Genomic DNA, 24,605 nt, shown 5'->3' with positions numbered 1-24,605 from the left:
GTGGAGTGGTCGAAGATGTCTACAGAATGTCCTACCTGATTTGGGGAAGAAGACAACACGGGAAGAGTGATCTTTCAGCATTATTTGTCCCCAAATTGCATGTGGCACATTGTGTGCGGAATCGATGATCACTTAGCCCTTAATCGCGCATGAGGACGCAATTGTTTGGATTCGAATCGATCGATGTCTTCCTAATCATTTCCAGTCTTTCCTTAAGAAGAGATGCGACCGGCCCCCTACATATTCACTACCTTCCCTGAAAAAGAAATTTGTAAGACCGAAACCATCTAATTTTTAGTCTTGGATATATCGCGTATGTTCTACATATGTTTAATATGGTTCAAAGAAATCTTGAATTAGTGATCAAGTAAAGCCTAAACGCTTATAAAGGGTTCCTTGACAGAGATAATTGATGCACTTTTATCTGCCGGCATGCTTTGATAGCGTTAAAATAATAGAGCGTAAACCGTTCAAGGTACTATCAATTTGTGTGCATGTTACGTTATTTATGCACATAACAAAACTCTAGTTCCATTAAAAGGTCCTAAAATTTTGTTAGTCTATTGAGTATATAACTAGCTAGACAGCTATGTTTCCACATCATTGTGACCTTTTTTAGGAAGATGGCTAGCATGATTAATTAAGGATCGATTCATTGCACGTTCTATCTACCGTTCAATGGGTAGACGACGGGGAGCTAAACGTACGACACGGGACAACTTAATTCAAACTCACGCGGATGGCCTGCTTTTGATTAGAACTAAAGAATACAAGGACTCAAACGGGATCACACAGACTAATTTAGTTACACCCTTGATTTGAAACTCTCTTCCTACCACCTTCTTGGAAAGGGAGAAACACATCGGGTGTTGGAATCAAGTTGCAAGTTTTAGAGCTTCGTGTTGGTTCTACACATACCATCATAAATCTATGGTAAAATGACCTATATCATGGTCTGTATTGATGTCAAACCCAATTTTCTAGGCGTAGACATACTAGTCCAAATCAGCTGAAACACATCTCAATCAGTCAACCTTATTGAGTGAGCCAAACGCAAGCGATTCGTGCTCCATGCATGCCTTAATAACGCAACTTACCCGATGTTCTTAGGATATATAGGCATCGAAATTGACTCCATCAGTAGAAGATTATGTGTAGAGTCACTAGAAAGCGAAGGCAAACCCAATGAAAAGATTGATACATACATACATACATACATACATACATACATACATATAGATGTTTTGATATTGTTCAAGCCATTCCAAAGTGAAGAAATAAGTAGTCCTCTTTCTGATAGGCTGAATCATTTTACTTTCAGGGTTCGTTTGTATGAAAGAGAATTATTTTCGGGAAATTATTTTTCGATTATTCGATGTTTGGATGACGAAAAACTAATCGACGTACTGAAATCGCTTTCCCTAATCCACTAAACAAATGAAAACTAACTAATTTCTTAGAAGATGATTTCAATGGAAAATATTCTCCTTTATTGTATAATTTTCAGTGAAACAAACGCACCCTAAGTTGATTCAGCTGCTCCTTCATTTATTCTGGCGGCAATTCTTTAAGAAATTATTGTATATCATCTTGAAGCTGAACAATTTCTTTCCAAATTACGGTCTTAAGGGAACTATTTCCTTTTCAAATCTAAACTATGCTACACTCATAATTCATGTATTTTGGGTGTCGTAACTCTTATCATCTTAGATATATATAAAAGCAAAACAAAAAAAAATTCATAGAATTGGATCGCATATTTGTTAATCACTTTACATCTTTCAAACTAATCATGACACACTTAATAAATACCAATCATCCCACATGGCCTGTATAACACGTTTAAGAATGTTTCTTACACTTTAATCATGAAAATAGTGTGTCTAATGTAATGAATGCGTACAAAAGTATTTTGTCAATAGGAATTAGGGGCGAGCATGGTTTCAGAGTAAAACCTGGAACCTGAGAATTGGACAAGTTATCAGACTGGTGGGATCCTGTCCAGTTCTAGATTCCAAGGTATGCAATGTAGGTTCCGGGTTTCAAAAACTAGAGAACATGTTTTGATAGATAGGTTCCAAGTTCTAGGTAGGTGGAACTTAAAATCTTGAACAAGTTTTTGTGTTTTTCTTTGTCTCTGTCTTTGCGTGATCCTATGGTATTCCATGGTGTCTGACAATTAGTGTATGATCTGAAATCACTAGTCTGAACTTTCATTTTATGACCAAGACTTTTACTTTATTAATGTTTCATATTTTTTGTGTGTCTAAATATAAGTTGTGATCAGTGGATTGTGGCAATAAGTGGTGGTCATAAAAGATGATGTTTAACTGCGATCATTCAATTAATAATACAAAAACATGGGTAGACCCTAAAACCTATGATAGAGTAGGTTCCAAGTTCCAGGGTATGGAGGGTAGGTTCTAGGTTCCATAAAATGAGAAACCTGTTCTAACGGGTAGATTCCAGGTTCCGGATGGAACTTGTACGAAACTTGGAACCGCTCATCCCTAATAGGAATAACATGTAAAAGGTACTTAACCATATTAAATCTGTATGAACTTATTAAAATCGATTAAAAGATGTAAACCCATCCGCTACACGCTTATTTTTCATGCGATCGTAATCAAACTCAAGTTGGACATGCTCAACCGCAAAATCAGGTAAATGAGTCACGCAGCATGATGCAAGCAACATCGGCAAACCTAAATGGCCACATCGCATATGATTTCACCTTTTTGCAGATCTTGAATTAACTTCGAAGCAACTCTAACTCTAATTGATACTTCGAGCAACTTGTCAATGGAGATATAGTCTGGGTTCTCTTTTTTCCCCTTTCCCTAAGTAATAAAGGTTATGTGAAGCATCAATTCAACCCCAATAGGAGCATGCATGTATTGAGTAAGACTCCGTACATAGAGAGTGACGTCGGCAGGCATGACTTCGGTAATATGGACGGAAGGTACTATGATTTGATTAAGGAATTTCTCTTATCAAACTCGAGAGTTTGACCTCTCAGCAAATCCCTAATACATAGTTGGAACCTCGAGTTCTCTTAAATACCAATATGACTTCAAATATGTTTGCAGAAATGGCTTCTCCGTATATGTTCATAGGAAATGCTTAAAGTATATCCTCCATGCAATACCTCAGAAAAGTTATAACACCTTCCTAATCCAGTCGAACTAAACAAAGTAAACATAATAGGAAACTGATGATCTCCAGAAGATATGACGAACAAACGACAAACGGTTCTGGAGAGAGTGTTCGCCTAATTACATCTCCATGATTAGATCAACTTTGGTGCTTTCTCTTTCATCAACTAACCAAGATAAGCAAATCATCAATTATTAGAGAATATACGAGCCACTATAGTTGATATGGGTCCCCGGTTCATATTCAGAACCAAACTTAATTACATTGCACCGATGTCAAGACAAGAACTGAGGCAATTGTCAAAAAAAGGAAATGTTGTATAACAAAACCTAGCTGGTTCAGTCAATGGTTCACCAATTGAGGAACAGATGATCTGGAAACGCTTCTGGGAATCATTTAGTCTATGATCTGCTAATAATTATCAATGAGGATTACATGTCCACATCCCTTAAATAGAAATACACACACCCACACACGCATGTGCTTACGCAAAGTTCACTTCTCAAGGATCGGCAGAAACAAGATGCCGTAGACAGACTTCTATAAATTGCTTTTGGGTTGCTTCAATTCAAGGAAAAATAATATGCAGCCCTGATGTATACGCAAGCAAGCTATGTTATGATGAACAATTTGCAGTGTTCGTTTAGGAGAATTACAGTTTCTCTTGTTTGGCCAACATTTAATCAAAGTGTAACTCAGATACTCACTTCTAATGCATAAAGATGCTCACGTACATGCATGTGCACTGTGTTCTTGATTAACTTTTATGTTCGTTTGTCGTCTAAACGTGCTTGTCTGTGAAACATTTTGCGAGTCACATTATAATCTGAGCATACAGATGGATTATATATAGATAAACAAGATCTTGGGAGTCTAAAACTTCTAGAAATTCTAGCTAGTTGTATATGGTATTATGGTCTCTCCGCTATCGTGACTTACAAAATTTCAACCAAAGAATACATGCCCATGTATGAAAAATGATCCACTTGAGGTTATCTCCAAGATTAAGTAGTGTGCACGCAAATTTCCTATGCAAAAGCAACAGACAACGTTAAGCAACAAAATGGTACCACCTGGATTCTCATAAAGGCTTAGCTAATGACTACGGAGTGCTGAACGTATATAGAGTAAACCACTTGTTCTACAGTCGAGAAATTCACATCGATGTTGAAAAGGCTTGGCATAACGGGCAATATTAAAGGCGTGGCTCAAGAAATGTATCATCTCGATAATAGTCATTTGATGGTGATAATTTAAAGTGATATATAGATGAGAGACAAGGCTACTGAATGCGTTTCCTGCTTTTATTGCTTTAGAATTTACATGGTATGTTAGACTAATCTCTCTCTCTCTCTCTCCTATTTTTTCCTCTTATGAGAGTAGCTTCTTATTTTCAAAGTTTCACGGTTTTTTGTACTACTTATTGCAATTTTAATATATTTACTAGGCAATGAATCTTATGTGATGAAATAGTACATATTTCTGTTTTCTCAATTGAACGTGGTTGGTAGATACATATAACTTTTCCTACCTGAAGTTGTAAAAGGAAACTGTTAACTTTTAGCAATGGCTCAAGGAAAAATGCTAACTTCACCCTAATAACATCAAAAAATCTTATTTCACTACCTTTCATTATAGAGAATATGGTGGAATACTGGGAACAACTTCAAGTAGCGAAGCCAAAATTAATTCAAGAATTAAAATAGAAAACACCAAGTCACTTCATCGATTAATAAAATAACTGTGCTTGCATGGAAATCTTGATATTTTGCTGGAATTTGAGAGAATGTTATCTAAATCAAATGCATTACGCCTACAAATAGAGACCATCAAATTCAACTCGAAACGAACAAAACATATAATTGAGGTCTCAAATCAATCACACTAATCACTCGCCATAAACTCTTATCCTGTAGGCATAATATGCCTAAGCCTTGATTAGTTAAGAGGCTACTAATTTCTAAGTAGTAAATTAATGTCAAGCATGTTTTGCTTGTTCACTTGAAATCAGACTACCTAACTAATCACACTATTCCGGGTAAAGATCAAACATGACTTCAGTGGAAAGCTTAGGAATAAAACAGCTAATTAAAGGCTTATAAAGTGGCAATCAAGGATAAGTAGAAACATCACAGAAAAGCGTTACTTTGACAGTCTTGCTAAGTAAGAGATAGCATGGCTATTAAAGAGGAAGACCCAATGGACAGAAGAAGTTGTTGTCCTTATTTTATTTTATTTTTATCAAAAGAAGGTTTATTCGCACGCAAGTAAATACTATGATGATGATTAGCACGGCATCAATCAATGTAGAACATTGCATATATTGGAATGAAAAGACGCAATCAAAACAATTAAACAAGAATGTGATCGGTGTGTTACGTTATGCCTCTCTGATATCTCTATGTGTAGAGTTTAGGGACTTCTAATTTTGCTCTTGAAGCTAAACATATTGATGTGTCAACAATGTTGTTGAGTTGAATCTCTTGATAGTTACTTAAGTAATGGAAAAGGGGGGGGAGGGAGGGCGATACCAAAAAGAAAAGCGCAAATGTAGAAGAATTGGCAAGTTGGACTTTCAAGCAATTAATAAACCACGAAGGTTTAGCAGGCGAGAGAGAAAAGGAGGAAATCCTTAGCACGAAAAGAGCAAGAAAGAGAGCAGACGATGAAGGCAAAAAAGGAAGCGGCTGAAACGAAGAGAGGTGAGAGAGAGAGAGAGAGAGAGAGATTAAAGATAAATCATACCTTTTAAAGCTCTCTGCAATACTTTCTCTGAACTACCTGCAGGCGTGCCGAACGAAGCAGCGACAAGATCAACAACCTACACAGTAGTGTACACACACACACACACACAGAGACCCCAAAAGTCCAAAAACCCAGAAAAGAAAAACCAAAGGAAAAAAACACGAAGGAGAAAGAAACAAAATAGAGAGAGAGAGAGAGAGAGAGAGAGAGAGAGGAACAAGACTTAAATGGCATTCAGGTAATCTAGGCACTGTGACCCTTGAACCCAGGAATCATAAAAAGTTGTTATTATTCACTTGAAAGCAGTGCAGAGATAGAGATAGCGAAATGTGGGAGAGAGAGAAAGAGAGAATAAAGATTGATCATAAAGAGCTGATTCAGTGGAAACCATGGGATGAATACACATTGGAGAAACCAGGTCCAAATGGAAGACAGGAAAGAAAAAGGAAAACAAAAGTGACATGAAATCTTGGGCTGTGATTGATGGGATCTATCAAATGTCTCTCCATATTAGACTCTCTATCTATAATGAGTTGATCATGAATATCATATATGTACTTTATACACAAAGCAAAATGTTTTTCTTTCTATAAAAGAAAGAACTGTTCGATATGTAATTCTTGGAAAATGGTGGCTGCGCAGTTCTTGATCTCCTCTCTATCTCATTTGACGATGTCTCTAACGAAGTCTTCAAGGAAAACCCCAGATTCTCTCAAATGCGCCCTTTCCCTTTCACACATCAAAACCATACCAAAACACTTTGCCATTACGGGGCAATTCTCGATTCTTGCCCTTCAATGCCTAAGCCCTCCAATCATTCCACAAATGCAAGAGTTGCAGTAGATAATGAGCAAGACATCTTGACGAAATTATGGCCCTGGTTAATCGTATGAATTGACAACATAAACCAAAACCAATCAATGTAATGCCAATTCCTTTTGGGTCATCTTCTTTCAAATATCCAAGTCCAAGGATGAGGAGACCGAAGCCTTTCCCTTGTTCAAGAACTCGGCCTGGATGGTTGGCAACGGCGTACCATTGTATAGCCTCAACTGGAGAGGAGGCTGCTGTGGAGAAGAGGACATATGGTGGGTTTGCGATGAGATTGAAGCATGTGATATAGAGGTTGAGGACAGTATGTCGCACTCGTCATCGGACTCCGAAATTGGGCACTCCATGTTCACTCCAAACAGCCTCAGCCTCTTGGCTGCAACTTTCCCTTGGACCAGGGGCACCGAATCGAATACCACTGGCTCGTTCCCCCCGGCACTGCCTCCCCCACCTTGATGAACCTGCACCATCCCAGCGGACACTTGCCTGGGGGCTGTGCCTGCACCGATGCTCGATCTGAGCTGGTAATACACCGACGACGAATTTGGACAAGCGTTCAAGCTCACCACATTCCCATAACCATAACCATAACCACTGTCGCCTCCGTAACTGTTACGGTATGGACCCAGGTGCGACGTTTGTAAGTGGTCCCTCGCGGACATGTGCATTGCACCTGCAGCTGCCCCGGGCCGCATTAGCAAAGGGCCCCATGGGACTGCTGTCGCTGAGCCCCGAGGATGCAATGAGAAGGGGCCTGGGAGTTGGAACGCGGCCATCGGGGGAGGGTCTGGGGCGTTAGGCCGCCGCTTCCAGTCGATGAAGAGACGGTCCTTGCCAAACTCGCCGACGCCGCGCTGGAACGAGACGATGTCCCCAGCGTCCAGCTTCTTCTCCTTCACGAATCGGCTCCACCCTTTCGTCATCACATAGCTCTGGCTGCTGTTCCAGTAAGAGTACCGGAACCGCCATGACTTCCCGTTGCGGTCCTCAAAGTTCAGGAGCAAGCCCTTCTCGTTAGACGAGGAATCGAGCGGGAAGTACTTCTCAGCATGCTGCTTCGGGATGACGAGGCGATTCAGCTTGCCAACGTCGCTCGGCGTGACGACCTTATCAAACATGTGCTCCCTCTCAATCGGCGGTGCAGGAGCAGCGGGGGTAGCGGCCGAGCTCTCGTGCGGACGCGAATCCTCGTCATCTCGAGGCGGTGACACGTCCATGAGCTCGGGCTTCGAGCGGCCGTCAGCTTCGCGGTCGAATCTGGGGGCTAACCAAGATCCCGTCTGGGTGTCCCACTGGCCATTATTGACGTTGCCAGCAGGAAAGAAGCCTCTCATGTGTTGGTGATGAGAAGTGGAAGAAGAGGGTGAAGACGATGAGGACGAGTAAGAGAAAGGGTTTTGCTTACCTTTGACAATCTGGGCTTCTTCGAACTCCACAAAACCCTCTCTAAAATCCATGTCCACCTCTCTTTCTTCACCAATGTTCAAATCGATCTTCAGATACTGGATCTGAGCCAAAACCAAACCGAAACCTAATTCTAGAAAATGGGCCAAATTGACTGTAGACCCACCTTTGTTGTTCTTCTTCTAGGTTAAAGATTCTGGTGAGACAGAAGAGAAAATCTGGGGGAGGGGGGGAGAGACTGAGAGCTTCCAAGAAAGAGATGGAGCTTCAAAATTCTTGTAACAGTGACGCACCGCGGTTTCTGGTTTGACCCACTACAGGACTCGAACACGAAACTAATTGGCACATCTAAAATGGACGTCTCAAAGCCTCACTCGCACGCACACACGGAGACACGGTTGAAGTTGCTCGTAAGTGTTGTTGACCTCTTTGAAAAAGTAGAGTTAGTGTGAGAAAGGATAGATTAGACACGCGCTCAAAGACACGGAGAAGAGAGAGAGAGAGAGAGAGTGAGAGAGAGAGAGAGAGAGAGGAGGGGGAATCACATGGTTGTGATTCGATCACAGGAGGTGCCTCCGCGGAAGCTTCTCAAGTTAGGCAAATTTTTCTCCTCCTCCTTTCTTGATTAAATTCTCTTTGGCTTCTAGAGAGAGAGAGAGAGAGAGAGAGAGAGAGAGGGAGAGAGAGATTATACGTAGGGACCTCATGTATCATCTGGTTGGGTTCATGTGAGCTTGTCCCTGTCATCGCCTTGAAGAAGGAGGGTGTATGCAAAGCGTGTAATTTATATGACTAATCATCGTTATCTTAATCATTAATTTGCTTTTTGTTGTTCAAGTCTTGATTTTGTGATAAGGGCCAGCTGTTCTTGGTGAGCACGAGCTTGTAATTGATAGCTTTTGCACATTTGGACTAGTTCTTGGCACATTTTTTTACTTGTCCTCCTCCTCCTCCCTTCGTTTTTCTGATCTCCTTCACCATTTGGCTTGATATTTAAAAACAGTGCAATAATTTGCGATGAATAATTTGGTAGTACTAATTCTGGTTATCTAACTGGGTGTACTGTTAGGGTTTTGACTTCATATTTTATTAATTTCAGGCGGGACCATTTTCTTTTCTTTTTGTTTCTTTTCTCTTTCCCCCCTTTCTCTGCCCCTTGTGGGTGTGTGTGACAAAGCAGATAGGAATGAATTTGGATTGTAAAGCCTAAGGTCCCCTGCAGATTTCAGAAGCATGCTGTCATATGAACACCAGAGCCCATATTGTACTTTTAGTCACTACCCCTATATAGGAGTGAGCCAGTTGAAATATCAATCACTGCTCACTAGGATTTAATTCTTGATGAGCTAGAGCATGGACAGCATGTACCTACCCTAATTGTGGATGCAAAAGGTTACATTAAGTAACAGCGGAATTCGTGTTATTTATATATATTTTCTGAAGTTTTCATAAATTTAAAGGCATATGTTTAGAAATGTAGGAGAACATTTTAGATAAATGTCCGACGTTCAAGACAAGAGGGGTTGTGGTACCCGTGACATCCTATGCCATACCGATGATTTACTGTGAATTAGATTTGTGTGCATATCAATGGATGGAATACGATTTTTTTATGAGAGGAGTCTTACTTGATAATCGATCGTGGTGTAATTAACGTGCAATATACATGAAGACTAGTCAAAGTTTTTTTACCGTATGATATCGCAAAAGAGAAGAATTAGAAAAACCGTCACCAGATTTTCCCTTTGCTGCACTTTTGTACTGCTTAGCTTCAAAGCCTTGCACGTTGTAATTTCAAGACCCTATATGTTATCTGCTTGAACCTAAAGAGAGACCGACCCCCCAAAAAAAAAAAAACAGAACCTAAAGAGAGGGAAAATTACATCATACACCATCGGTGCAAAGAGAATTTTACATGAACGGTCTCAATCACCTTTGATTTGAGGGTTGGTGAGAGAGTGCTTGGTTAAACCCTCAAATTAAGGGTTAATAACACCACTTGTGTAAAACCAATTTTACACCTCCGGTGTATGCTAGAGTTACTCGGGAAGAAAATTATATTATGTACCCTCCAGTTTTTCGTAGTTTTTATGATATTTCCCTTATAGAGCTAGGTTACATTTTTATTAAAATGAACATTTTGGAAATTCTCAAGTTGCCGAGTATAGGGATTGAGCATGATTTTTGAAAATTTTTCCCCTTTCCTTTTACCACACATTCACATTACTACTAATGAGAGTTGATCTATTTGGTAAGATAACTAAAGGGTTTTGCGCTTCAAAAAGCATGATGTATCATGTTTGATTCTTCCTCAACATCATCACTTGGGCTCAAGTCACGCGAAAGTAATTCCTGTCATGAATCCTAACCTGCATACGCGACTAATGGTACTTATTCCCTTTCAAATTTTGCTGTGTGCCTGATATGTTGTATTTCTTTGCTTCGTTATAAAAGAATTTCGAGTAATGCTATTTATACTAAAATTGATTGCGTTTATGTGTGACAATATGGGGTTGTGGTCTATTCCAAGGTGTGTATATTGGTAGATTATTAGGATAAATGAGTGATCAATGTTGCTAATTTTAAGCCTTCTATAATCAGGCTACCAATGTACCAACTATTTAGAAAAAGTAAATTAATCCTAAAATGTTGATCAGGGTCTCAATCTCCACAAAAACATGAAAAATTATCGTGGTCTTTCTTTTTTCTTTTGTATTGCGATGTGACCCACAAACTTTTGAAGTAGTGGTTGACTATAAATGGAAATGTTTTAAATAAATATATTTCAGACTAACTCAATTAAAAAAAATGTTTCTCTAATTTTATATTTAAAAAACATTGATGACTTATGGAAAGAAAGTTAATGCCAATTATTTGTTAGGGTAAAAAGCGTAATGTACATCCCGATTACTTTGTACAGTGACTATAATCTCACGTGATTCTCTATATAAATTATCGAGTTATTTCTCTTTAAGGAAATTAAGTGGAACAGGAGCCATCAATAATGCTGAGGCTCCCCAAACTATAAAATAAGGAAGGATTAGAAATCCTCCAAATATCCTCCAGATTGTGTAAAGTCCATTACATGTGTGGTGCAAATCCAAGATAAAAATAGAAATCTTTGAAAATCCCATTTGCCTAGCGCAATCTCCTTGATATCCAAATCTTGCCTCTTAAGCTCCCTCTCTGTCTCAAACCCGCTCTCTTCAACTCTCCTTAGTTCGGGTCACTGAGAGAGTCGCCAAGCGACCCTGGGAGGTAGCAACTGCGACAATCTGGTAGTCGAGGCAGCAATGACCGATGTAAGGGTGGCGACAGGATGGTGGACAACGTGCGCGAAGCTCGGGTGCCACTTGTCGTCGAAGCTAGCGATCTGGGGGTAGAAAGGGGCGGAGAGGAGGTGGATATGGACGGCACTCAGGTAGAGAGTAATGAGGGCGAACATGCCTCTGTTGTGGACGATGACCTCGAAGGATTTGACGCACTTGTGAAGGGATTTGAGTTCTTCGATGCTGATGGCCACGTGACATATAACTTCTCATTTTCATCCCCAGTCGTTGGACCACAATTGACTGGACAACATTGATAATCGACGGCGGTCGAAGGCGATGGTGATTGCAGGGTGGTTGAAAGTGATGATCATTGGCTGTCGTGGAGGTGGTCCTTGCGGAGTGGCCACGGCAAAGCCAAATGCTTCACTCCATCACTCTATGTTGAAAGAAAAATTTTAAGTTATTTTTAAATTTTTTTATCCAATCCAAATTTGTCCTACCTAGAGATGAGCATGGTTCCACAATAGAATTTGTAATTGAAGAATCAAACCGATGGGAACCTGTCCAATTCTAGGTTAAGGTATGCAGGGTAGGTTCTAGGTTCCAAAAATTGGAAAACCTGTTTCGATGGGCAGGTTTCACGTTCAAGGAACCGGGAACAAGTTTTTTTGTATTTTTCTTAATTTATGTTTTCGCGTGATACTGAGGTATTCCACAGCGTTCGATAACAGGTGTATAATCTGGTACCACTAGTCTGAACTTCCATTTTATGGCCGAGACTTTTTCTTGTTAATGTTTCATAATTTTCATGTATCTAAATATAAGTTATGGTAAGTGGATTGTAGCAACAAGTGATGGTCATTAAAAATGATGATTCACTACAATCGTTCAATTAATAATACATGTGGAACCAGGGTAGATCTTGAAACTTGTGACAATGTAGGTTCCAAGTTCCAGGGTGCACAAGGTAGGTTCCAAGCTATGGAAAATGAGGAACATGTTCCAACAAGTAGGTTCCAGGTGGAACATATACAAAATCTGAAAAAGCTCACTCCTAATCCCACCCCATAACCCATATTTTTTATCCGGCATTTTATATAGGTATATCCAATCCAGAGGATGTCACTAAACACCATATATGATATTTTGTTATCTTATTTAGACTCAAGATCGGACTATCAAACGCAACCTCAAAGTTCCCACTGAATTAGTCATCTTATCAGGGTTTCTATGATTATAGCTTAAGGGAGCCGCATAAGGAAATGCAGCTGAAGCTATACTTCTATTGATTAATTATCAAAAACCTTCGAGACCGTTTAGTCCCATCGCAAGAGTCTTCCTACCAAAATAATGGTGGAGTTGTCCTTATTTTCTAATGCCCCTGTATAATCCGGTAGCATTTATCCTAAGCCAAATAGTGTTTAGTGACAAAACACTTTATTTCCAGCTTGAGCAGGAGAATCGTAATTTCTTGTTATAATTCGAGGGGTAAAGGTGTAGAGACCCAGCTACTTAAATACTCATACAGAATATTTTGCAAGTGCCGCTAACCATTCAAGTCCGGGCATTTGATATGTACATGTGACCCTGATTCAAAGCGGTTTGTATTCAGACGGTGGGTTAACAAGTGACCTCTAATTTCTTAACTGGAAATTCCCTAATGTCCCAACCAACCGTGCCCTTTAACATAGCTTTATTAGGGCGAATTGCAAATAGCCAGTGGATCTATTATCAAATTCGTCACGTAAGAAGCAGAAGCTAAGGTGCATCCTACTTTCTTGTTGGCCAACCGAAGCTGATCAATAGATCCCACTTGAGTCGGCCGGAAGTACACACCCATCACGTTATTCACATCAGAAAGACTATCCCTGCAAACAAAATCATATTCCCACGTGATTCGATACACTTGGAATCGTGGACTTAGGATGCCGGTGGCAATATTGCATTCCCAACTAGCCATGTGACCGTGACGAACGAGTTCAATATTTAGCTAGTGGGGACTATGTCATTAGAAAAAGATGTTCGACCAACCAGATTCACCCAAATTCCAAGTCCAATCTGTCAGAGTCCCATCAAACAGGAAGCCAATTATCTTCAACCCTCCTTTTGTCGCTTATAATCACTGCAATATCCCCAAAGTTATCGTCATTACAAAAGTCTCCCCTTGTTCAACTCGAGGCTCTATTTTTACTAATGTATCCGAATGTGAGTCAAATATTTTTTTTTTGGCAAAAGCCACCAAAAACCCTAAATTATGCCTATTAATACACATTTACCATAAATTTTCTATAACAAAAAAAATCTTAAACTTGTACCTGCGTAACACATTTACCTCCGTCAAAGTTCTGTTAACGTGAACTGTTAAAAATATGTCTACATAAATGCCAGAAAGCAAACAATATTGACATGACGCTCACGTTTAAGTGAAATAAAAACAACGTTGTTTTGATTGAAAAATCATCTAACGGAACCTTCACAGAGGGTAAATGTGTCACGTAGGTACAAATTTGAGGTTTTTAATGTCATAAGAAAAAGTTTAGGGTAAATGTGTTATAGTTGACATATTTTGGGATTTTTTATGTTACAAAAAAATGTTCAGGGTAAATGTGTCTTAGTGAGCTTTGGGTTTTTTTTTTTTTGTGGACTTTCCCTTCTATTTTTCCCTTGTTTTGGATCAATATTAAGCGAGTCTCAATTAACAAGCTCTTTGCATTGACCAAAAGAATCTTCATCAATCCACTTTGCTGCCCACCTACTCAATTTTGGGCCATTTCATTTTTCTTGAAAGTATGTTAACTTCCCATATAAGAACTATTTTCTTTGAAGCTAGTACTCAATTTCCATCTGGATTAAAGTAACGTAATGATAAGGAGAGATCATGGAAAAAAAAAACCATAAATAAAGAGGCCCTCCACAGCTTCACAATGTCAAAAAGGCCGAATGAATAAATAAATGAACAAACCTTGATTGGATCCGGTCAGTCCAATCAACCCAGAGTCCCAGATAAAACATGGAATTGACAAGAATGGATGTCCAATCATTTAGAAGTCACAAGATGCTCTCAACTTGAGGAAAAGTTTAAATTAATTTGATATGTAGCAACAAAGGTGGATACTTCCACAAGGGGCCGAACCCAAAAGGGAGGTCGAGTAATTTATGACGATCACCTAACTTATGAAGTCGCATGATGGTGAGATGTCTCCTCACATTTAATGTTTTCTTATATGCACAGACTATATAACACATCCATCTTAGTTCCTTCCAAACTCTGTGCGACCCTTATATTCTCCTTGTCACATATGCTCTCCCATTGAAGAGACAGTCCAATCTCTCAGCCTTGACGTTTCGCCAGAGCAATATTGGCAAGAGCAAAATGAGTCACGGATGTGCTCTCATGTCTATATATGCTAAGATCAATATTCATGCCATGCATTGCATATATAGGTCATGATCTTGTACTATTGAATTATCAGGTACTTTGTATTGGGGTGAGCGGTTCTAGATTCCGCATTACCCATTGGAACATATTTCTCACTTTTGCCTGAAACCTACCCTGCATGTCTTGGAACCTAGAACTTATTCTGTCACAAATTCAAAGGTCGGTTTCAGGGTCTACCTAGGTTGTACATGTATTATTAATTGAACGATTGCAATTAAACATCACCTTTTATGATCACAATTTGCTGTAACAATTCACTGACCATAATTTATATTTAGACACACGAAAAATACGAAATATCAATAAAATAAAAGTCTCAGTTATGAAATAAAAACTTAGACTAGTGGTTCCAATTAGACGCCATGGCATACTACAAGATTGTGCGAAGGCACAGACCAAGAAAAACACGAAAACTTATTCCAGATTCTAGATTACAGGTTCTAGGTAACCTAGAACCTGGAACCTACCCATTGAAATAGATTTCTCAATTTTTAAAATCTGGAACCTACCTGCATATCTTGAAATTTAAAATCGGATAGGTTCCCGCCAGTCCAATTATCAGGTTTTAGATTATGCCCTGAAACCATGCTCACCCTTGCTTTGTATATTTGATTTGCCCTTTGTAATGGAAATTTCACCCATGCATTGCGGAAAAAAGCTGCGTCGATTGGCACGTGCTTCCGATCTAACTTTCTAGTCTAGTCTTCTTGGACCTAGTGACAGGCGTGGAGCTTTAGCTTGAAGGGATAAAGTTCAGGGAATTGGACAATCTAAAAGCTGAGAACAAGGTAGCGATAAGATGCATGTTCAATGAATACAAGTGGATATTAATTAAATTAAACCAGGCTTCTGGCCGCCAGTGGCGGCTGTCAATCACCAGCTCCCTTGAAGTTGTCCTCCGCCTAGACGGATTAAAAAGTGCATGTCATAAAGCCTCCATTAGTAGTCATATTGATTGCTTGGTAAAATTTCCAAATACCTTTTTCCATTTTTCACATCTAAACCAACTTTAACTCCCCAACTTTTAAAATCTACACTTTGCAATTCTCATTTATCTAAATAGTCTTTAAATTAATCATATCGGGTATCAGTTATTGGTGACGTATGTATATGATTTGAATCATCATTTTTCTCTCAAGATTGCTCAACTCACTATTCTAATCTTACTCGTGATGACAGCCCTAACATAAATCAACATGAAACTACTGAGCAGCCTTATCAACGACCTTCTTGTTATCGTTGCTCCAAATTGCGCCACCACCATGTTGTACCATAGCCTCTCTCTCTCTCTCTCTCTCTCTCTCTCTCTCTCTCTCTCTCTCTCTCTCTCTCTCTCTCTCTCTCTCTCTCTCTCTCTCTCCACCTTTTGCTGCAGCTAAACTTGGCAGCTATATGCAGGGGCCATCACCTCATAATCTAGAGGGCTCAACAGCCATGGAGGTTGAGCCTCGGACTAGGATTAAGATCGCAATTCACTTCTCAAATCTTCCACTCGACCCAGGCTATACATTTGATATTTCCATGAGAATTGCTTCTCGTACCCTCCATGCACATGTACTGTAGCGAAGACAAATCAAAGCAGTTCCCTTCCAAAAAATGACCGATTCTCCAAGATAACGCAAAGGCCATTTTAGACCCTTGATATTAGGGCATCGATAATTCTGAAACCAATAAAGTAATGCCAACCTATGCTAATTTCAAGATTAAGATATCATTCTTAATTGCCAATCTCGGGTGGAGTAATGCTGCTATCGTCACCTCTCCTGACAACAGTGACGTTTGAATTATCGAAGTAATCAAGGCAAGGGAATCGTCCAAGACTAAACATAATTAACAATCTATAATCCTAATTATGAGCATTTTGACTTTGGAAGAGACGAGAGGCCAAGTGGCCCTAATTTTTGAACAACTTGCGCTCTCTCTATGATGCCCACTGAATTTGAATTGAGCCTTCCAATGCACTGGTTCCTCTGTCTTGCGACCTGTGAAAGGCATTTGATTGAGTACACGTTCCTGGTCACTTCAATGAATATGATTACCTACTTCGTCTTTAGAAATACGGTGTGGCCTGCACGTTTTTCTTCGAAATATAAGGTTTTAGAACAAATTTAGAAATCTCGAGTTTAATTTCCCGTTCCCCTACTTTTACTAATTGTTCTAAAGTTTTCTTTGATAGTTCAAGCTTTTTAAACAAGCGATCAAGCATGAATTGATCGAATTCAAAGAAATCATCAGTTGATCAAACTTGTAACTGACAATTAATCGATTTATTTGAATGTTCAACGTGAGAATATAGACTACATATTAGCTGAATGAACCAATGAGGTACAAGAGAAAGCGATCTTCTACGTTAAGAAAGTCTATCTATTAAGAATTTTTTGATTTGTTATACCTACTTATGGAAAGTTGAAGTGTCTTTGGAAGGTTCTATTTATTTTGCAGAAAATAAATAATTTCGATAATATTTTCTTTAAAAAAATCGCTTATATTATTTGAAATAATTAGTTAATAAAAAATGTTCTCATTATCGACAACAATTTATGTCTAAACATTTTGGTGAACGATGCAAATATTTTTCGTTCATTCGTATCTACAAGCGATAAAAACAATCATTTTTTGAAAAATATTTTTCTAAATAATTCATTTTACGCGAAACAAATGGAGATAATTGGTCAATGAAAAATGTTTCATTATGGACAACAATTCATATCTAAACATTTTCGTGAACAATAAAATTTTCTTTCGTTGGTTCATCTTTTGTGAGCGACACAAGCGATTATTTTTGGTAAAATATTATCCAAATCGTTTATTTTCCATGAAATAAACACACCCTTACATATCAGTTTGTTATTTTGGCTAGTTAGTGTCTTAACAACCTAGATTTTTTTTTTTATTTTGAGTGCATAACCGAAGTCCCCCTTTACAAATCATCCCAGCCCCCATTTGTCGTTCTCTATGAGGGAGCTGTTTGTAGGCAATCTTTGGTTTACAAGGCAATCATAATTATTAGTAATACGTATAGAGAAATTGTTAGATACTAATTTGAATAATTAATTAATTTTTTAAAAATCTTGAGGGTTGTCCTACTATTCTTTGAAATTAATACCGTCCTTTATTTACCGCCGTTCCTTTTTCATATCTAGGTAGTAATTACAAGGCTTAAATGCTCCTCATAAATTATTTAGCCCACTTGATTAATAGGCAGTGAATCCCTATGCATGTTCATTAATTAGTATGGTACATAATATTAATATGAATTATTGAGAATTATTCATCACCTATAGATATTTATCTGGCCCATAATTGTCACATACACACCTATTCTATGCCCCTCTCTCTATCTCTCTCTCTGGGGTAATTCTCTCTCATAATCTCTTATAGAAGCTTCATTTGGGGTGAAATTACAAAAAAAAAAATTTCAGGGGGGACCTATTTTACAATTTTTTTAATCAACTTTTCTTCTTTTAGTTAGGAAATATTAATATTAATTATTCACGTCGAAGACAGATGAGAAGCTTAATTCTTTCTTTTCCTCTCATTTTTAAAGCGCATTTGTCTAGTAAATGAGAGACAAATTCCAGCCATTTCACCCCCCTTTTCTTTTCTTTTTTTGCATTAGCTCAATTTTTTATCTAGGGTTTCCCAACTTCTCTCACACCATTTTCTAACATGCACGTTCAATAATTATTAATTACTCAAGCAACCACCATGTTGCCAAGCAATTAACCCAAGCTTCAAATTAGCTTAGCCTACTATTGTTCTCTCCCTTTTTCCCACCATTCAAATACCAAGATGATGAAGCAGAGATTCTCAGCATGCATATGTGCAAGTGTAGTGAGTTTTTTTTATATAATCGATTCATTGGACGGTTCGTCGGCATAAACAAGATTTGTTCGAGCCGTACAAGGAAGAAGACCTTGTAAGAACAGGCCTACATACGTAAGTTCTGATTTATCCAACTTTTTAATTATCTAGTTTGATTAAAAGATGAGGCCATTAAGGTAATCATCGAATTGGCTAGATACCCAAATGACCCACATGGGCATTTTTTACGACCAAAATTAACTGGTGGATCATAACATAGCTGTACATGGACGGTTCATAGGCTCTTAAAAACCTTCAACATAGAATAAGTCCATTCAAGTAAGCTGACACCATGTAGTGATTGGTTCCTCTTATTTAGGCCACTTAGTCGTATTACTAGGGTTAACCCCTCCCTATCTGTAGAGGCCACTCCATAACTCTCTCTCTCTCTCTCTCTCTTCTCATTATTTTTGCCTTTTGGCCCCCAAAAAACCCACGAATTCTCTGCATTTTGCTTTTGTTAGGTGCTATTTGGGACAGCATTTTCATGGCAAGTGGGAATCACGCCTAATGATTCCTTCTCCGACTAGTGTCAAATTGACTTTCCTTTCAAGAGTGGGGGGAAAGGGGGGTGAGATGGATTTCTTTCTTTCGTTGCAACCCTAGCCTCGTGACTTCTCACGGCGATATCCACGTCGCTCTGCGCAGGTTACGATTCAAAGCGAAAATCCGAATGATAGATTGGTCGAGCTCGGTCGTTAGCTAGAAAATATTAAATTAAGAAGGGGGGGGGGGGGGGAGGAGAAGAAACAAAACCAAAAGAAAAGGAGGGGAAATTAAAATAAAAAAAAAGGATAATGATACAAATAGTCCATGATGTGGTCCCTGAACTTTTACCTAATGTTTAATGTGGCCCTTGAATTTTTAATTTATTCAATGTTGTCTAGCCCCTGGACGTCCCTGATATTGAAGGACTACATTGAATATTTCCATATAATTCAGGGACTACATCAAACACGTACCAAAAGTTCATGGACACCATTAAATGAATTAAAAGCTCATGGACCACATTGCATGTTGGGTTAAAGTTCAGGAACCACATTGAACAAATCAAAAGTTCATGAATCATATTGTACATTAGGTTAACATTCAGGGAATAGTCGTATCATTTTTTAAAAAGAAAAGGGGTGGAGTTTGCCATAAAAAGATGATGCATCGATGATGCTTGTGTTAAATAGTAGCTCGTGGGTAGCTATTAGTATTAGACACAGGACCACACGCTCCTTCTCTCTCTCTCTCTCTCTCTCTCGACCCATTCCCATCCAAAAGACAATCCTCTTCACTCCATTAGGACCACCATCACCAAGGAACCCTCTCTCTCTCTCTCTCTCCTTTTGTCTCTTTTCTTTTTATTAAATTGTTCTGATGGGTGTGTTCAATATTCCCATGTTATCGGTCTGAGTTCGTTTTTTTATAATCATCATCGGCTTCCCTTTTGTTTGGTTTGGGGGTTCTGATGCATTTCGTGGCTGCACATATGTCGCTGTCGTTTGCAGCTGAGTCTTAGCCTAGGCGTGGGTGCCAAGAGAGATAATAAAAAGGGCCAAAAAAGGAGAAGTTGATGAATAGTGAGAGACATGAACAGATCATTTGTGGAGGCACATGGTGGATTTACACCCCTCGAAGCGAAGTGAGTTGGAAGGATACCTAACAACGGTTCGGATCGTTTCGTTTGTTTCGGTGATTAACGCCGTGGGAAATGTGGCTACTTGGTCGGTCGATCGAAGCTTCGAGAGCGTGAAAAGTACCCCACATCGCTGGTTTACAGGGTTTGCTCCTTTTCACGATCTGGGGTTAAAGCCAAACATGTAAATTTACTCATTTAGCGAACCAAAAAACCCATACGTATTAGCACGTCTTACTACCCCTCACCCATCTACTTCAATGAATATAGAATTAAATGATGTAAAAGCTATTGAGAAGCACAAGTTTACCTCATATAAAATGGTTAACTCAAGTTGGAGCCCAGCTCGAGTCTTCTTCCACACACGGAGCCGCCGATCGCGAGCTCCACCGCGACGAGGCCAGCTCCGTCCGGTCCTTGCCGGAGCTCGAAGCGCGTCGGACGGGCCCGGCCGAGCTGCTTCCTTCTGGACCCTATCCCATAGAAACTCAGATCAATTTTTTTTCTGAAAGCCAATTAGTGAAAAGCTTCTTTTTTTTTAAGAGTCAATGGACAGTCCAGCCCAAAGGATCTTGGGACCTGACTATTCAGGCCCGCCTATTGATCCACCAGGCCCAAATCCAAAAGCCGAGTCGGGTCGGGTCGATCGACCGACCCGCACCGCTTTGCCCCGTCCGCTCTGCTTCGCAGAAATCATTAGGGTTTATGAGCGGGTTTTGTAGGGGCTTACACGTTTCCTAAACCAGCCGAAGCAGCTCCCCTTCCTCGCGCGGAAGAGAGAGAGAGAGAGAGAGATGGACTCGTTCTCGTCACCCTCGAGCGGTTCCTCGTCTTCCCAGTTCTCGACCGAAGACTTCATGGACCAGCTCAAGACCCAGCTCGCTCAAGCCTACGCCGAGGAGTTCCTTGAGGTCAATCTCTCAATCTGTCTGGGTGCGGGTGTGTGTGTGTGTGTGTGTGTGGGTTTTGTGGGGGTGTTCTATTGGTAATTGGGTTGATTTTGTTACGTGGGTGGAATTCCTTTTGGGCACTGACTGTTATGGTGTTGCGTGTGATCTTCCTTGTGAGTATCGGTCTCTTGGGGTTCATTCGGTTCATTCCACTATCTGCATTTAGTTACGGCTTCCAGTTTGTCGGTGAAGAAGTTGGGTCTTGTTCTCGAGATTTCGATCCGGTGATGGGAGGGGCTCTGTTCGGACACTCGATCGCCTTGTCTCGATCGAGCTTCGCTTCGCGGATATCGATGTTATGCGTCTGTGCGATTTCCCTTTGGAGTGTGGTACGCTTGCACCCACAAAAGAAAAAAAAGGGAAAACCAAGTGTTTGGTTGCAAAGCAAAGATAGGGAAAACGGTTTGAATTTGAAGGTTATCGTAATTGACCTTTGATTGCCTGGTTTTGTTAATTTTCAGGCTTAATTTGTTTCGCAGCATTTTCCTAAAAATGGTCCATTGTATCGCTTAAAATAATTAGTCGAAGAAATATGTTTTCGCTATTGACAACAATTTATGTTTGAACATTTTCGTGGATGATGAAGATATTTTTCGTTCATTCATTTCTGTAAGCGATATGAGCAGAGCTTCAGTGTTGGCTTCTTTCTCTGACTCTTTAAGTGTCGATTCCCCACCCACGTGCATGCGTGCATCCTGTTCGGTACTTACTGCCGCGACTAGAGTGGTTGGCCTTTCGGGTTTAAAGTACAGAACCTGTCTTGGCGATGCTTGGAGTCCAGTGGACGTTGCGCACAGAATGTAGTTTCTGCTGTTAGTTGCTTAGCTCGAGCAGAGCTACTCAGTTGTTTTGAAAGTGACTTTTTCGGAGCTTTATTGTCTGTTCCTTCATATGCTCTCGAGACATGGCTGGGTAAATGGAATCAAACCAAGATGACGAGCTTCTGAATCTGAATTTTACATGGAATACACACGTATGGTCTTCAGAGTTCTCTGTATGCTTTGTCTATTCCATTTGCTCGTGTTTCTGTAAGAGCTTGTGACTTTTGTGTGCATGGTACCAGCGAGTTTATTGAGCTACACTCAGATCTATACTTCATGTTAAGATCAGATGGATTGAAATACACACTGAATATCCTCAAACTCTGTATAACTGGTGGAATGTCTAATCCTGCAAGGCAAGTATTCGCTCTTGAGTTATTTTTATGTGCTCACAGTGTAGATTTGGCCTGCTCTGGTTGTTTTGAAATTTAGTCAAACGGTAACTTTTACAACATTTAGTCGAGTAATTCATTTCTTTTCAAGTGTATAATTTTCTTTAGGAAAATGGTTGACTTTTGAATTTGTTATTTGTCCATATATTGTTATGATTATATAAAGTAATAGAAGTTCCTAGAACTAGCTAGGGATTATCTTCTTCAGGACTTGCACCGGAGGAGCCATACTGCAAGTTCAACAGGGGTATTGTACCTCGATGAGGAAATTACATATTTGAATGTGTTTTGAAATAAAGCGTGCACTTAGATTAGTTTGGCATGTCTGTAATCATTGCAGTAATGTGTGTTTGGAAACACATTTCTTAAATTAAAGCACCTTGAAACATGACGAGTGCATCTTAAACAGTAGCTGTGTTAACGCAGTGGCTGTGGGGTGTTTGTTAAACACTCTGTAAAAGTTGAAGCACATCTTTTCATGACTGTAGCTACTACAAAGAAGTTACACTAACTACTCTCTACTTCTGAAAGAAGTTGCATTCTGTCTCTTAGCATTCAGTTTGCGCAAAAGTAGTAGGAAGATTATTACCAACGGTAGGATGAACGTAAAAGTGGGTGGACCTTACAAATGGAGGAAGAATGATTGAAATTCAAAACATTAAAAGAAGGAAAATCATGGTCTGATGATGTACTTGTTTTAAGAATTGACCATCAAAGAGTCTTTAACTCGAGGAAGAAGGCAGATAGAACATGTAACATATGAAGTGCAATGCACTCAAAAGTTCCATCTTAGAATGCTCACAATTTACTGGTGGTGAGAGCATGTTACAACGATGCATGTTTCTTGTTTGAATTATTAAGTTGATCGGTGGGTGTGAGTTTCTATTGGTTTTAGTGGTAGCTTCATGTGTGATGAATTAGTACTTGAATGTGTGTGACTTTGTCCTAGTGCTTTTATAAGCTGCCACCGATTTTGCTATCGTAATTTTGTCTCTACTTTGTGTTCTTCTCATGATTTTTTTATGCTTTCATTTTTTTGTGCAGACTGTTAGGGGAAAATGCTTCGAAAAATGCATTACTAAGCCAGGATCAAGTTTGAGTGGAAGCGAAAGTAGTTGCATTTCTAGGTGCGTGGAACGCTATATTGAGGCCACTGGTATCATTAGCAGAGCTATGTTTAGTGCCCCTCGTTGAAATTTTGCTACAGATTTTATTCTTGAAGAATGTTGAGGCCGCTCTATCACCAAGTCATATGGTGCAGGAAGTCTGATATTAGATTTCCGTTTTACCGGAATATTTCTTATTTAGATGATTTAGATTCTTACTTTTTAATTCTCACCCATATGGGGAGCACATTCTGTACTTTCATCTATTATTTGTGAAATCAAAATTTCGAAGCTTAAACATTGGTGTTGGTTGATGTTCATTATCATTTGGTCTGTGCTAGATTATGAATTTGATACACAAAAAAAGCAGTGAAAACACTGCTTTGGTCAATGCATCTAAGCCATTGGCAAACGTTCCTTCAGACTGTTTTACCTCACTCTTTCTTCTGGCTTTCATAGAGAAGTAATTCCTCTTTCATCTTAGGCTGATTTACACTCCTTGAGCAGTTAAGAGCTTGATTGAGAACCATCAAGCTTTTCCTTTTAGTGACTTGCATTCCCTCCATTTCTTCGATGTGCAGGTTAATTTCCTCAAATTCCAAACACCTACCTCTTTCCACTAATCTGCACCTAACTTGTATCTTACGTTGTGAGTCAGTATACCTTAAACTGGATAATGCACCCAGACTGTGCTCTATAGTCATTATTGCAAGGCCAGCTCCTTTGCCAGTTGATTGCCCTCCACCTCGAAAGATTTGAAGAAAAATCTTTTCTTCTTGTCTAGCAGTAGGCAGCTCAATCTTAGATCTGCCATCAGGTGGCAGATCTTAATCTTCTACTTGATTGACATGAACATCGGTGGTGTGTGATTGCTTCAGTGGAAACTCAAGATGTCCATTGTAAAAGGGCATTCACAGAACCTCCTTTTGAGGTTTTCCGCTCGTTGTACCACTGGTTTTTGGAGCTGCTGGGGTCTTTGGGAGCTTCCATATCAGGTATTC

At 39.5% G+C, this 24,605-nt stretch overlaps 2 protein-coding genes across 3 annotated transcripts; one reads left to right on the top strand and one right to left on the bottom strand.

Moving 5' to 3' along the window:
• Positions 1–6,259: 6,259 nt before the first annotated feature.
• Positions 6,260–8,750, bottom strand: LOC115675670 (B3 domain-containing transcription factor NGA1). 2 transcript variants are annotated; one of them, XM_056318463.1, is made up of 2 exons: positions 8,138–8,750; positions 6,260–8,024 (listed from the first exon to the last, which is right to left on the bottom strand). In XM_056318463.1, the coding sequence occupies exon 2, from the start codon at positions 7,947–7,949 to the stop codon at positions 6,855–6,857; it is 1,095 nt and encodes a 364-aa protein (XP_056174438.1). In that variant the 5' UTR covers positions 7,950–8,024; positions 8,138–8,750; the 3' UTR covers positions 6,260–6,854. The 2 variants fall into 2 exon arrangements, with proteins under 2 accessions (XP_056174438.1, XP_056174437.1); XM_056318462.1 differs by having other exon boundaries at positions 6,260–8,750.
• A 12,288-nt stretch (positions 8,751–21,038) lies between these two features.
• On the top strand, positions 21,039–23,902 carry LOC115675673 (mitochondrial import inner membrane translocase subunit Tim13). Its single transcript, XM_030598431.2, has 2 exons — positions 21,039–21,246; positions 23,543–23,902. The coding sequence occupies exons 1-2, from the start codon at positions 21,130–21,132 to the stop codon at positions 23,690–23,692; spliced, it is 267 nt and encodes an 88-aa protein (XP_030454291.1). The 5' UTR covers positions 21,039–21,129; the 3' UTR covers positions 23,693–23,902.
• Positions 23,903–24,605: the final 703 nt, after the last annotated feature.

Source organism: Syzygium oleosum, unplaced genomic scaffold (genome assembly GCF_021117445.2).
Source record: "Syzygium oleosum isolate NSW1041296 unplaced genomic scaffold, Sole_v2.1 Sole_v2.15, whole genome shotgun sequence".
NCBI lineage: Eukaryota > Viridiplantae > Streptophyta > Magnoliopsida > Myrtales > Myrtaceae > Syzygium > Syzygium oleosum.
The sequence above is the reverse complement of the archived record's forward strand: the minus strand, read 5'-3'. Positions and strand labels throughout refer to the sequence as shown.

What these genes read in the sequence shown, in the direction of transcription:
- LOC115675670 (XM_056318462.1), bottom strand. Translation starts at nt 8,189, where the DNA reads ATGGATTTTAGAGAGGGTTTTGTGGAGTTCGAAGAAGCCCAGATTGTC.
- LOC115675673 (XM_030598431.2), top strand. Translation starts at nt 21,130, where the DNA reads ATGGACTCGTTCTCGTCACCCTCGAGCGGTTCCTCGTCTTCCCAGTTC. An exon ending in ACGCCGAGGAGTTCCTTGAG is followed by an intron (nt 21,247 to 23,542) that starts GTCAATCTCTCA and finishes TTTTTTGTGCAG; the next exon opens with ACTGTTAGGGGAAAATGCTT.